Raw genomic sequence first — 13,788 nt, forward strand, 5'->3', positions numbered from 1 at the left:
TGAAATGTTTGTGGGATGAATGAAGGGAGGGGTGAACCTGTGTGATTATTGGCACTGGTATTGCTCATGCTCCTCACACTCGGTTCCATATCCTGAACAGGTACACAATTTCTGGGGCCCCAGATGTGGGACCCCCCCATTGGCTCTCAGGGCATTCAGGGCTCCCTGCTGGCCAGGTGACCCTCATGGTCTCTCCCAGGAAGGGCGGGAGGCAGCCTTCCTGGTGAGGGTCTCAGACTCAGGCAGGGCTGCTCTCAGCTGGCCCTCGGGAATGTGAGGCCCCGACAGCCCTGACTCATGAGCTCAGAAGCCTCGCTGAGAAGGTAGGAAATGTCCTGTTCTCAGACCTGGCTGCCTGGGGCCTCGCCCCTTCCCCTTGTTCCTGGTACTGGACTCACCCAGCTGTTCCCAGCTCGTTCCTTTTGCAGGCACCCCCCCTTTTATCCACCCATATACCAATTAAGAGTGAGGGTCTGTGGGGCTTCCCTGGTGGTGCAGGCGGTTGAGCGCAGCGCTGTGAAGCTGTCTGCAGCCTCTGCAGCCCGGGTTCGATCCCAACCTGATCCCGACCTGCCAGGGAGATGCCCAAATGGCACGGCAGATCTCTTCTGCCTCGCCCGCTGCTCCCCTTAGCAGTGTATTTCGGTCAGTCTGCCTGTTCTGTTCCCTGCTCTGTCTCTGGTGAATCCTCTCACTTTCCTGCCCATCTGGCCTGTACGCTGCTTCTTGTATGAATAAATAAATCTTCAAAAAAAAAAAAAGAGTGATGATCTGTGGTCAGAAGCTCTGGGTTCGAATCTAGTGTTTGCCCTTCCTAGGGTGTGAGCTGCATGTGATCCTGAGCCTTGGTTTCCCCATCTGCAAGGTGGGGCCCTCCAGTCCCTGCCACAAAGGGTCACTGTGAAGACAGAATGGGACGAGGTGAATGGAGAGCAGTGCCAGGCAGTACTGGCACAGCTGCCAGCTGCACTCGGTGCAGGGGGCGCTGTGGAGAGCAGAGCTGCCTCTCCACTGAGGTCTCTGCTGCCTCTTCCTTCAGAGCTCTGGGGCCACTTTTCTTGCTCAACATTCCTTCCTGCTTTGTTATTGTTTCTCTTTGCTCATGTAGAAAGTTCCCTAAGCCCCTGTCTTAGACACAGGGGCTGGTGTGCTTGGGTGTGGTATATGGGGGCCCATTGCTGCTTGGTGTGTTCTCTTCCTCCTGTGTTGAGGAAGAACAGAGCGGCCCCATCGCATTGTGGATGGAACCAGTGGGACTGCGAACTTTGGACTCTTCTAAGATGGCGACTCCACATGGTTCAGCCTAGTACTAACGAACAATAAACAGCAGGTGGCCACGTCCCTCCTCCTGTCCTCCACCTGTGTTGATACTCAAAGGCTTATTTCTTTGAAACCAATTTATTCATTTAGTCAAGGTTTACGGAGGCCTCCTCCTCCCCCTGCTCCCTGCTTGTGTGTGCCCATCTGCACCAGGGCTGGGGAGGCGTGTGGAGCAAAACCAAATATAGTCCCACCTTTGTAGATCCTGGACCATCTGGTTGGTGGGCGAGTGTTCTAGCTGTGTAGCAAGCCCCCCGCTCTCCGCCCCCCAAACTCAGAGTCCTAAAGCAGCAATCAGGATCAGGCCTGTGGGCTGACTGTGCTGGGCTAGTGGGCTCACTTGGCATTTCTTTTACACATGTCGTCAAATATGGTGGCTGTGGCTGCTGTCATTTGGGGGCTTGGCTGGGGAAGGGCTTGCTTTTACCATCAGGACGTCCCAAACGGTGACTCGGGGGCTGGCGGTTGGTGCTGGGCTCCTGCTGTGGAGCTCAACAGGAGCACCCACACTCTCTCCCTGTCACTTGGGCTTCTCATAGTGTGGCTGCTGGGTTCCCAGGCATCATGTCCCAAGATACCAGGAGCACCGGGAAGCTACAGCTGGACTCTGACAGGGCCTCAGAAATCCAGGGACGTCACTTCCATTGCATTCTAGTGATCAAGGGAGTCTCGGAGGCCAGCCAGTCCGGAGGGGAATGGTGGAAAGGAATCGGCCCTCTTCTTGAAGGGAGAGTGCATCTTACTACAGAAGACGTGTGCCGGTACATTCCCCACAGCCCACAGAAGTGTGGGTGCACATTGCCATGTGTACCCAGCCAAGGGATGCATCAAGGGACCTACTTGACATTGATGCTTAGGCCTGTGGGTGCCCCCTGGGTAGGTGAAGAGTTATAGGGAACGGGGTGAGAAGCCCTTGGTGCAACAAGCTTGCAGTTCAAGGGATTGAAGGTCTGTGTGGGTGAGGAGATGAGGATGTCAAAGGTCATCAGAGCCCTTGCTGGACCAAGGACCAGACCTTGCTGGGACACGGACAGTGCGTATGCCTTTGAAGGGGTTTACAAATTCCTTGACGTTTGGCTCAGTTTTGCTCTGGGTCTCTACTGGGAGGAGACCGTGTGGTAGGTGGTTAAGAGTCAGGCACATCTGTGTTTGAAACCTGCTACCATGGCCTCCCTCAAGCTCCGTCACCTCAGTTTCCTCCCCTGTGAAATGGGGATGTGATGGTGCCCCACTCCCAGAGCTGCCTGGCCAGCACAGCAGGTGCTCCCTGCAGCTGGGTTTTGAGTTGTCCCCAGTGGAGCTTGGACAGTGGGTGGAGAGGCCAGGCCCCAGTTTGCTTTCTTTTTTCATGCACCTGGCCCCAAGGGACAGGGCCTGGTTGGAAATTGCTTCAGGCTGCTCCAGGTAACCCTCAGGAGAACTTGGGTGGGTCTGGAGGGAAAGGTGCTGCTGGCCTATCTGGGGAAGTCTCTCCCAGCCCTGGAAGCCTTGGAAGAAAGAAGTGCAGACTTTGCCTCATTGGATAGGGGAACTCGCAGGACCAGCAGGGCGATGCTAGCTCTGACCCAGGGGGTCACGGCGTTGGGAACTCGAAGCAGCACTTGGGATTGGGGCTCAGAAGTGACCCGAGGGGCATCCGGGGCTGGACAAGAGTGGGACATGGGACAGGCAGGGCCACTGCGACCAGCTGGAGCTGGATCAACTAGGAGTGTAGGGAAGCTTCATTCATGTGGCCCCCAGGGGCTTACCATGCAGCTGGTCAGGTTGGGGCTGGAGGCAGAACAGCCCAGGGTGCTCCCAAGAGGGTGGGCGCCTTTATTCTGTCCCTAGAACTTCCACCTCTTGGACTCTGGGGAGCCCGGGCTTCAAGCAGTCCCTGGGGCCTGGGGGAAGGGCTTGCTTTTACCATCAGGACTGAAGGGTTCAGTTCCTCGCCATGGCTTTGGGTGACCCGTCTCCCTCTTCCAGCCCCATTGTCTCTTCTGCAAGTGAGAAAATAATCCCGTTTACTTTTCTTCCCTATTGTGAGGTTCAAAAATTCGTGGGGGATGAAGGGTTGCCTGTTCTGGGGGTCCCAATTCTAACAGCAGAGGGGCCCTGGGGGATGGCATTGTCAGGAGAGTTCCACTCCCCAAAACTTCTTCAGACCCCTGAGTAGTCCCCCTCTGGCTTCCTGAGGGTCAGAATGGCTAGCCATGTGGTCCCTTGGGACCCCAGATGACGAGGTCCCAACCTTTGCTGACTCCCCTTTCTGTGCAGTCACCCTGCCTTCCCATTAGTAGCTGGCGGCAGGGGAGGTGACAGTTCCTTAAAACAGATTTATGCTCTTGGATGACTTTATGGGTTTTTGTCTTATAAAAACCCAAGAGTTGACATTCTGATTTATCTACTCGTGAGTCGACAGGATGTACCAGATTTAAAGAGATCAAATGCATTGTAATGTTTGTGGTTCCAGTTGTGGATTAGACGAGCTATTATGGAAAGTGCTGCCAAGTAAATATGGCCAAAGAAAAAAAATAACAAGAGGATAATTTAAATATGTCTATTAAATTGTGTGTGTTAAGTAAAGTAGCACAGGCGTGGTGCTGAATGTAACTTACTAGCTCAAGAGTTGCTGAAGTAGATAAAGCTGGAATTATGGTTCTTTTTTCCCCCCTTCAGAACATTTTTTTTTTTTTTTTTTAATATATTAAGGGAAGAGACTGTAAACTAGAATTTCAGAGACGGGTTCTTGATTGTGTAACCATGGTTGTGTGATGACTTACAGTACCGAAGGCTCCAAATGATATTTCTCATTTCTTTGCTTTCTATTTCTTACTGTCGCCACCGCAGCAGATCAGATTTCTTGAGATAAATATGCTGCCTGGCTTTTAATGGGATTTCTGTATTGCCAGGAGTTGGCGTGTTTTGATAATAAAAGAACCTAAAAATTGTACATCCCCTAATTGGTAAGAAGAGAGATGTTTTGATGGGCCACAAATGGAAACATTGATTTTTACTGCCTCCGTGCAGTTCCAAGCAGCGTGTCATGCCACGTTCCCGCCACCGAAGGCGGCAGCTGGCTCTCGGGTGAGCTGATTCGTGTTCTCTGGTTTTTGATGTCAGGTGCTTGGAAGCGCGTGTTCTGTGCGGAAGGGAGAAATAGAGCCCTTATAATGTTATCTGTTTCTAAATTGAAATATATTTATAAAGCTGTGGCTTCCACTACGAATCGAATACATTCTTTGCTTCATTTCTCTTTCTTGCTTTGGCGACCAGCCCTAGGGGGTTTAAAGGTTTTGTGCTCAAGCGTTTTTCTGTCATGGCAATGCTATGTGCAACGCACACGTGGACTCACATGTTTGCTGGCACGTATAATGGACAGATATATCTTTATACATAATAGAGGTCTCTTTAATTTAAATCTCTGTTAGTTTCTGAACAGGTGGATCTGTTTTCCAGGACAGACTGTGGAAAGAGACCACACGCACTTTGAGTTTCCACTGTGAGTCTCTGTATTTTAATTGGCAAGTTTAATCCACTGACATTTATTGGGATTACTGATATATTCTCCTGCTATATTTACCATGCTTTCTTAGCACTTTGATTTACAAGTTCTTGATGTGTCCTATTAATCTTTCAGATTGAGGTTGTGTTCCATTTCCCACAGCTGTGCAGGGAAGTGCAGTAGACAGGAGTCAGGATGTTGAGTTAAACATCTGTAGGGTGCTGGGAATGTTGCGGCCCCCTGGCAGGATGCCAGGTGTTGTGTACCTGTGAAATTGGAATAACAACAATGTCCCTCTCTGAGGGCATGGGGCACGACCTGGGGGGACAGGACCACTTGTACCTCTTTTTAGCCCTACCCTGTATGAGGCTGTGAGGTGGGACTCTGGGCATGCAATTGTGATTTGAATCATAGAACACTACACAAAAGCAAGGCATCATTGTCATGATTTTGAACTCACTTTCCTGTACAGATTGCCCACTGGTGTGCACAGTGCTAAGCAGGGAGTAGGTATCATCTTTTAAAGAAATTGGTTAAACAATCCCAAGGCTAGTCTTGGCTGATCCTAGGGTGTAAATGAGCTCTCAGGTGCATTTTAAGTTTGGGGTTTGACTGTGGTCCTGCAAACACATGTGCTTCCTTGACACATTCTAGGATCAGGGCATCTTTGTGAATCACTGAGCCAACATTACTACCTTGAGAGGTTTGTTGTGCAGAAGGTGAAGCTGCTAAGAGCTCTCCTACCTCTAAATTGCAAGACTTTGGTGAGATGAAAAGTTTCGGTGAGTTAGGAGTAGCTGATACAGGCTCTAGGGAAGTGTGTAAGAGACTGGGTTTTTAGGAGACAAAATGCTACGGCATTTTCACTACCCCAATGGATCCCAACCCTAGCAGCCACGCACAGAGGGAAAATGACAGGAAATCCCCCTAGAAGATTTGCACCAAGAATTAAAGAATCTAGTTGAGAATTATGGCACCACGTGCTACAAAATAAATCCATATATTAATATACTGAGAGGTGTCAAGAATAATGGACCCTGGGAGGTAGAGTAATTAAATGTATCTTAATAAATGCCAGGCGACTCTTTTAAAACCCTTTCCCAAGACCCCATCAGCTGACATGGACTGTATTCTTCCTGTTGGCAGGAGGCCTAGAAGGAGAGCCGGAGTGTGATCGAAAAACCAGCCGTGCGCTGGAAGACAGGAACAGCGTGACAAGTCAAGAGGAGAGAAATGAGGACGATGAAGACATGGAGGATGAGTCAATTTACACCTGCGATCACTGTCAGCAGGACTTCGAGTCTCTGGCAGACCTGACGGACCATCGGGCCCACCGCTGTCCTGGAGGTAATGCTAAATAGCTCCGGGATTCTGACAGGTGGTTATATGGATAATTGGACATAGCAACAGCTTGAAGCCTCAAGTGAGATTAAAGAATTAATAATGTAATTTTACAGTTAATGTCATTTTATTGTGGTGTCTTGGGTACCCTGGATCCGGCTTTTAAATAAAATTAAAAAATAAAAGCAAGAGCTTTTTGGCAGACAAGCGTTAGGCGGAGGTGCCCCGACCCTCCCTTCCTCCCTCAAGCTGTACTCCATAGTATGAGGGCCGTAAGTGGGCGGGCCTGCACCCAGATTTCTAGAAGGCTTTTTTGGAAACCCAGCAATTAAGAGGTTGTTAGTGCAAAGTTAAGCAGCTTAAGTGTGGAGAGTCGCGTGAAGGAGTGAGTGCCAAGGCAAGGCCTGGGATGGGATGGGGAGAAATTCAAAGGCCAAGAGAGGCTCGTGCTGAAAGGGCCCTGGTTCTACCTCTGTGCTTGGCCTCCCACTTCCCTGAGCATGAGGAGAAGCGTGGCTGGCAGCAGTTTTTTCCAGATCTGCTATAACCCTGTTCTCCATTTACCTCAAAAAGGTGGACAAGGCCACAGATTTCTAAGAATAATTTAAGACTTCTGTGTGTCTGGGACTTGTGGGGTGGGTGGGATGGAGGTTTGGGTCATATGTATTCTTGGGGTGTGACAACCATGCTGTAGAGGTGGGGTTGACATGGTTCTTGACTTGGTTCTTGACTCAGTTTGTGGGCATGTGAAGCATCCTTAAACAGATATCCTGAGATATTTTCCTTAATCATGGTTGTTGATGACACCCTTAGGATGCCAGTTTGTGGTGGGGATCTCTTGGTTTTTTTTTTTTTTTTGGTGGGAGGAAATTTGCTGGCTGGAAGCAGGTTGGGATACAAATACAAAACCCTTGCTTCCCTACTTTTCATACCATCTTGGAAGTTTATAAGCCAAGTGGTTGGAGAACATGGCTATGACTTTTCCTCTAGTGACAGCCATACCTGCGCAGTTCTGGCTGTATCACATTGCTGTTCTCAAACTTTGAAGGGAAGAGATAACAAAAAACAGTAGGCCCAAGAGGATTCTTGCAGTTTTGGACTTTTTGGGGCTCTGCAAACCAAACTCATTTGAAATTTGTGATATTTCAATATTTCAACCACAGGAGGATGATTATGACTACTTATAATCTTAGAAACACTAAGACATTGAGAGGGAAAGGTAATTGCTTGACCAAGGTGACCAAGCCAGGACCTCTTCAGGATCCTGTGCAATAGACTCTCTTATTAGAGAAAATAATAGATGCTGATGTATTTTTTGATTTAGCCAATAAGTGAGGTGGAATCTTAATTAACTATAAAGAGAATAAAATATTATCACTTACCTTAAAAATAGTCAATTGCTCTTTTAATGAAAAGCTATCCTCTTTCTTTCTTTTTTTTTTTTAAGATTTATTTATTTATTTATATAAGCACTGGGTATAGTCAGAAGCGTGGGAGGGTAAGAGAATTCACCAGAGCTAGAGCGGGGAACAGAACAGGCAGACTAACAAAATACACTGCTGAGGGGAGCAGCGGGCACGGCAGGAGAGGTCTGCATGCCATGTGGGACCCTTGCCGGTGGCCAGGGATCAAACTGGTGCTGCAGAGGCTGCGGGCAGCTTCGCAGCCCAGCGCTCAACTGCTGCACCACTGGGGAGGCCCTATCGTCTTTATTTCTAAACATAAAAGAACATGCTGTTCTTGGCTAGTTGATCAAGAGTCCCCTGTACTGAGCAATGCTTTCCTGGGTTTCTGCAGCTCTTGGATTAGGTCCCATCTTAGGCTACCCTTTCCTTCTGTTCTCCAAAATCAAATAGATTCTTGTGTCTCTCACCTTCCTTTGAAAAGGTGGAGAAGGGAAAACGGGGGACTCTGGAGTTGTATGTGGGGTTCTGTGCCAGAAATAAGAAATGGTAGCTAATTGTGCTTTGGTCCTGAGCACAGTTCTCCTCCCAGGGCAGCCTCTTCTGACAGCCTCAGGCTTCCACTGAATCATGGCAGTCCCGTTTGCAGGGTCCCCAGCCATCCTTAGGGATGCTGGTGGTATCCACCGATACTCCTGCCTCCTTTCTAATAGGAACCCACTAACGACCTCCCTGGGGTCGTGGAGCCAGGGATATCCCCAAACTCTGGAGCATTAGAAGGGAGTCAGAAATTCCTTGAAAGAATCCTGGAAATACCTTGCCTAATAGCATCCCCAAGAAATTCATTACCGCCCACTAAAGGTGTGACCCAGTCTGGGATTCTCCCTAACATGGGAGAGATATGTTAGGCGGTATTTCCCCTTCAGTCTTAGGTTCTTAGGATTAAAAAGTCAGGATAAACCTGGGAACTGCATACGTATTATTCAGAATGGGTGCCTCCACATCCTTCAATACTGTGGGATTATCAAACTGTGTCCCTGAGGCTATTGGTGTTCTGTCTGACAGGCCTCTGGCACCTACAGCAGTCAGAGTAATTCACCTTAAAAGGTTCATTTTATACGCTGGACTGTAGCATAAGATATTATGTGAAAATTAACTTCTGCTTTGAAACAGGTACAAAAGTGCAATTGCAGGCCCTCCCAGGCCAGACTCATGGGTCTGCTAGACGCTTGTCATGGGTCATCCCGTAGCTGTACTTGGGGCGACTCAGGCGGACAGAGGGACAATGCAGAGGGGGAAATGGACACTTGACAGCCCAACAAAGGCCGTGTCAGGGAGGGCCATGCTCTGCTGAGGCCACAGGCCCTGGGTGCTCAGAGATGTTTTGGAGGGAACAAATGAGTTTGTTTAGAGGGAAGGCAGGTTGTCTCTGCTGTTGAGAATGTGGGGCCTGAGGGCAGTGCCACTTGTCAATACTGCTGTCCCCTCCTGGAACAACCCTCGCCCCCAAAGAGGGCTGTCAATGCTGGAATGTGGAGGCAGCAGGCTCCCCCACCCCCAGCAGGTGTTCCCAGGAAGTCCAGCCCTTCCAGAAGCAGGCATGTTGGGGAGACACTGTGTGGGTGGGGTGTGTTGTGGGGACTGTTTCAGCCGAGTGACCTCTTGGTCCTTTCTATATCTTTCTTTGGCTGTTGGGGTGGGGTGAGGTGGTGGTGAGGATCTGGGAGAGTAACTGAGGTTTGGAGATTTTCTAAAGGGGGAAGGGTTGTTCACCAGGGAAGGGGGAGCTCCTGCCAGAATGGTGGTGATGACATTCAGAAGGAAGACCCCAGGGACTCTACACCGAAGAACCGTCATTTCCAGTGATGGTCCTTCCGTTGTGCCCGGCAGGACCCGACTCTGGGTCCAGAGTTGCTGAAGTGTGGGCTCGGGAATGCAGACAGTGCCATCAAGCCCTGTTCATATCTCTCTCTCACTCTCCCTCCTTCTCTCTGTCTCTCACTGTCTCCTTCTCATGTCTGAGGTGAAACCAACCTTAAACCCTCAAGGCTTCAAGCATTGCATCCTTATGACTTGAAATAAGCAAAGACCTCATCTTCTCTGACCCTCACACCCCAACAGCTGCTTGCCTCCTTGGTCTTCCCCTCCCGTCCATGGGACAGCTCCCGGCTGGAGCGGTGGGTGCACCCCCTTTTAGATCCTGCATTTGCTATGGGACGTTTTCTGGATGGCGCCCACACTGCATGGGGTCTTCTCCATTATTCTTTTTTTTTTTGGGTGTGGGGTGGGGTGGGGCAATTCTTTTAAACAGCTTTCCTCAAGCAGATGAAGCTTGGGTTACTAGATATAATATAATAAATAGTCTAAAGTAGTATAATAAAATTTTACATGTAGACTAGTAGATGATTTTTGTAACTTGGAGGCTGACTTGATGCTTGTGCTGGCCTTGTCTGTTCCTAATGCAGCGCGTTTGTGGACACAAAGTGAAGAAATGTACAGAGCATTCGGTGGCTGTGTGAGTGGAGGATAGAAATTCGGGTCTCACTAACTTAATGTCGGCACAGGGCGTGAGCTGAAGCTCACACAGACATGGCTTATGAAATGTTGGCCCAGCCAGTTAGGGCCCTATAAATAGTTGTAGCGGTGTTTTTCGGTGTCTTCTGGGAGCTGGGAGGATTTGAGCATCTTTTGGAAAGCATCTCTGAGAACTTTCTGGGCACCATGGAAGCAGGTGCCAGAGGCTGGGCTTAGCTGGTGGCTGATTGCCATTTTTTATGTGGTCACTGAAGCAGGTCACCGTGAGCATTTGTCTGGTTCTGGTGGAATGTTTTAGTGCTTCCTGGTACAACCACCGTCTTTTAAGGACACTTTGTGATTTAGACTGACTGCTGCTTGGGCCCAAATGAATGAGCCCAACTGCCCAAGGACCCAGTTGTCCTGGGTTAGACCTGACTTCCTAGCGAGGCTCCTGTGCCAGGAGTGGGCTGTCGGCAGGTGTCTGTGTGCCTGTCCTGGACACTGGCAGGTTCCTGGCAGGAGCCTCTGGAGGTCTTTTTGGAAGTCCTTGGTCTTTATGCTCAAGACATCACTGGCATGACTTGGGTTATCACTATAGCTTGGGAGAGGCAGATGGAATTTCTAGAAGGACTGAGGTTTCTAACTCTGCACTCCTGGCACTTGCTCCACAGATCAGAAATTGCCTTTGGGATCAGGTTAGAGCTGAGCATTGGTTTCTTCTCCTTTGGGTGCCATTGCCTGACCCTCGACCCAGGCCAGTTTCCTTGCTGCGGCACACCCCTCTCCCCTGCACCGCAGCCTCCTCGAGTGATCTCTCCAGTCCTCACCCCAACATTGTCCATTTGGCTCATCAGATTCTGTAATTATTCTGTGATTCTGTGGTCTCCCTAACCGCTGCTGGACTTCATGAGGACAAGAGCCATGTCTGTGTCTGCTGTGTTGCCCATTACATCCTCACCCAGCTCTTGGTGCACAGTGGTGCTTGTTGAATGAAGGAGTGATCTCTCCAAGTCTTTACAGCAGTCCCAGCAGGGAGCTCCTACTTTTCACGATTCCTCCCGATTTTACAAACTGATCAACTGAGGCTTGGAGGGGAGATTTGCTCAAGGTTGTAGAGCTTGAGCTTAAATTCCAACTCTGAACACCTTGTGCTAAGCACCCAGACTGGGGATGGCGAGCAATTTCAAAATAAATTCTAGACAGTCTCAGCTTATTTGAATGCTCAACTTTAAAAAAAGGGAGGGAGAAATTTATTCAAATAGCAACAGCAAACAGTGTGCTCCCTGTGGGTTAATTTCACTGCTCCCCCCTTTGCGTGTCCCTCTCCCTGAGTTGGTACCAAGGAGTGTTTCCCCAGCTCCTTCTGAACATCAGACCCTCCCTTTCTGGCCAAGGTGAATGCTGCTGTGTAAAAAGCCGGGTGGCAAGTTAATTACACCCTGGTTTGTTCAGCTGTGGCCAGAGTGACCGTGGGCCCTAATTACAGGGCTGGGCTGTGTGAAGGCTGGCACCTTTGCCAGCCTTGTTCCTGCAGCTGGCTGGCCAGAGCTGGTCTTTGTGTGTCAGCTCAGGCCTCTCTTGCTCCAGCGGTGTGAGTGGAGCCCTCCCTGCCTCATTGCTTGGGGCACCCCTCATTCTGGTTCCATTTGGGCAAAACGGAGTGGGTGTAGGCCAGTGGCTGGGCAATGCGCTGCCAAGTGCACAGGTGCAGGGCTCGATTTCCTTCTGCCCATGGGGTGCGGGCGCAGCCCTGTGGTGTCAGCCTGCAGTTTGCAGGGCAAAAGGCCTGGGGGCTCGAGCACAATGAATACCCCCACATCCAGCATCCAGCTGGAGGGCAGAACAAGAGAGGGTCCCACTTATGTTAGCCACAGAATGTACAAAGGACAGGGAATAAGCCAGGAAGCAGCTGAATGTTTGGAAAAAACAAACACACGAACAAAATCAACTACTGGGGACTCAAAAGAGACTTCAGTAAATGAAAAGGCAGACTTGTTTTTTGGGTGGAAAGATCCAATACTGTAAATAGTCCATTTCTCTTAAATGAGTCCATTCACTTAATATTAGCAAGTAAAAGTAACAATGGGATATATTTAGAGATGGGCAAACCGATTCTGAAGTTCATGTGGAAAAGGAGGCCTGCAAGGATCGGAAGAAAAATTCTGAAAGAGAGGAATAGGAACAATGGGCAGGGATGAGCTGGTAACCAGCCATAGGATTCTAAGAGGTGCGGGACAGACCAGGGGAATGACAGAGACCAGAAATGGACCTGAGGAGAGCTGGGCGTTAGGTGTCTGGGACAGGTGTCCTTGCTGATCAGTGGGGGACAGGAGGATGCCTCAGGACAGGGATGGGGGGAGGTGGTGACCAGGCTAAGAAAAGGAAATTGGATCTCTCCCTCCTCCTAACACCAAAACATATCCCAAAGGGATTGGCAATCAAAACACAAACAGATAACTTGAAAATATTAAGAGAAAACAGAAGTGAGTTTTAAAAAAAGCATAATAGCATCAGAGTGGGGAAGCCTTTTCTAAATATAACCCTAAACCCAGGAGCCATAAAATAAAAGAAATATTCAGCTATATAAAAACAAAGCATGTCTGCATTGCCAAAGCCACAATAAATCAAACGAAAGACACATATCACAGACAAAAATTATTTTCCTTGATGTATAAGGGGCTCCTACTAACACTAAGAAAATAACCAATAAATCAACAGAAAAGCAGGACTCAAGCTGGCTGCCCAGCACCGGCACCCACTTGGATTGGCTGGCGCCACACTGGTCTGTGAATATTTTGAATATCTCCTGTGTGCAAAAGACAGAAATGGAACCTGAAAAAGAAATACTGGTGGATCTGAAATATACACCCTAGGGTAACCTTGGTCTGTGGCTAGAACACATAGTAGGAGTTCATTTATCTTGTTCGCAAGGAGACTAAAGCCTCCATGAGGGAAAGTGATGTCCATATTAAGGTAGACAGCAAAAGTGGCATGGATATGGGGCTTGAGGTAGATGACAAGAATAGAAGTTCCATGTCTGTGCCCAGACTTAGTAGGTCTTCAGTTAATGTGTGTGCAGAAGGCGGGGTTTTACAGAAGGGGGGGGTTAGAGAAGGAAGATGTTCATTCAACATTCAGTATTCAATATTCAGCACTCAGTAGTCATTCAGCGAGTGAATATTGACAATAAATGGGTATCAAGCATGTACTATATGCAGGGACCCTTCTCGGGGCTAGGGATGTAGGAGCTGTTTAAATAGAAGGTAACTCAGTGCAGTGGAGAACGGTTCATTCAGAGACACTGTCTTTGACTTGTAAGATGAAGCGTCATAAATCTCCTCCCTTGGGCCTCCCTGGTGGCGCAAGGGGTTAAGTCACAGCACTATGAAGCAATCTGCAGCCACTGCAGCACGAGTTCAATCCCCGCCCAGGGAACTGACCCACAGGGTACAGCAGACTTCTCCTGCCTTGCCCGCTGCTCCCCTCAGCAGTGTATTTCAGTACACCTGCCTGTTCTATTCCCCACTCTGCCATACCACTGGCCTGTACCTCAATTCTTGTATGCATAAATAAATAAATCCTAAAAAAAAAAACCCCTCCCTCCCTAGTATCTTTGAAAGTTGTTTCACGTACAGTGATGTTGCTCCCCACGACTCTTCTGGAAGATGCTGACTGTGGGCTGGTAATGTGCTGCTGTTTGGGAGGGATGGGCTTCAGGGC

At 49.1% G+C, this 13,788-nt stretch overlaps 1 protein-coding gene across 5 annotated transcripts in view; it reads left to right on the forward strand.

The window, feature by feature from the left end:
• The window catches only part of ZNF423 (zinc finger protein 423), a 312,753-nt gene that overhangs the window by 100,035 nt on the left and 198,930 nt on the right, over positions 1-13,788 (forward strand). For all 5 annotated transcript variants that reach the window (XR_005126089.2, XM_054697048.1, XM_054697046.1 and 2 more), the window contains one exon: positions 5,954-6,154. Coding sequence is in view for 4 of the 5 variants with exons in the window: in XM_054697046.1 (XP_054553021.1) it covers positions 5,954-6,154 (201 nt within the window). In the remaining variant the exon portion in view is untranslated. The remainder of the gene's footprint in view (positions 1-5,953; positions 6,155-13,788) is intronic.

The sequence above is a fragment of the Talpa occidentalis genome, unplaced genomic scaffold, assembly GCF_014898055.3.
Source record: "Talpa occidentalis isolate TD23 unplaced genomic scaffold, MPIMG_talOcc4v2.1 talOcc4.17, whole genome shotgun sequence".
Lineage (NCBI taxonomy): Eukaryota > Metazoa > Chordata > Mammalia > Eulipotyphla > Talpidae > Talpa > Talpa occidentalis.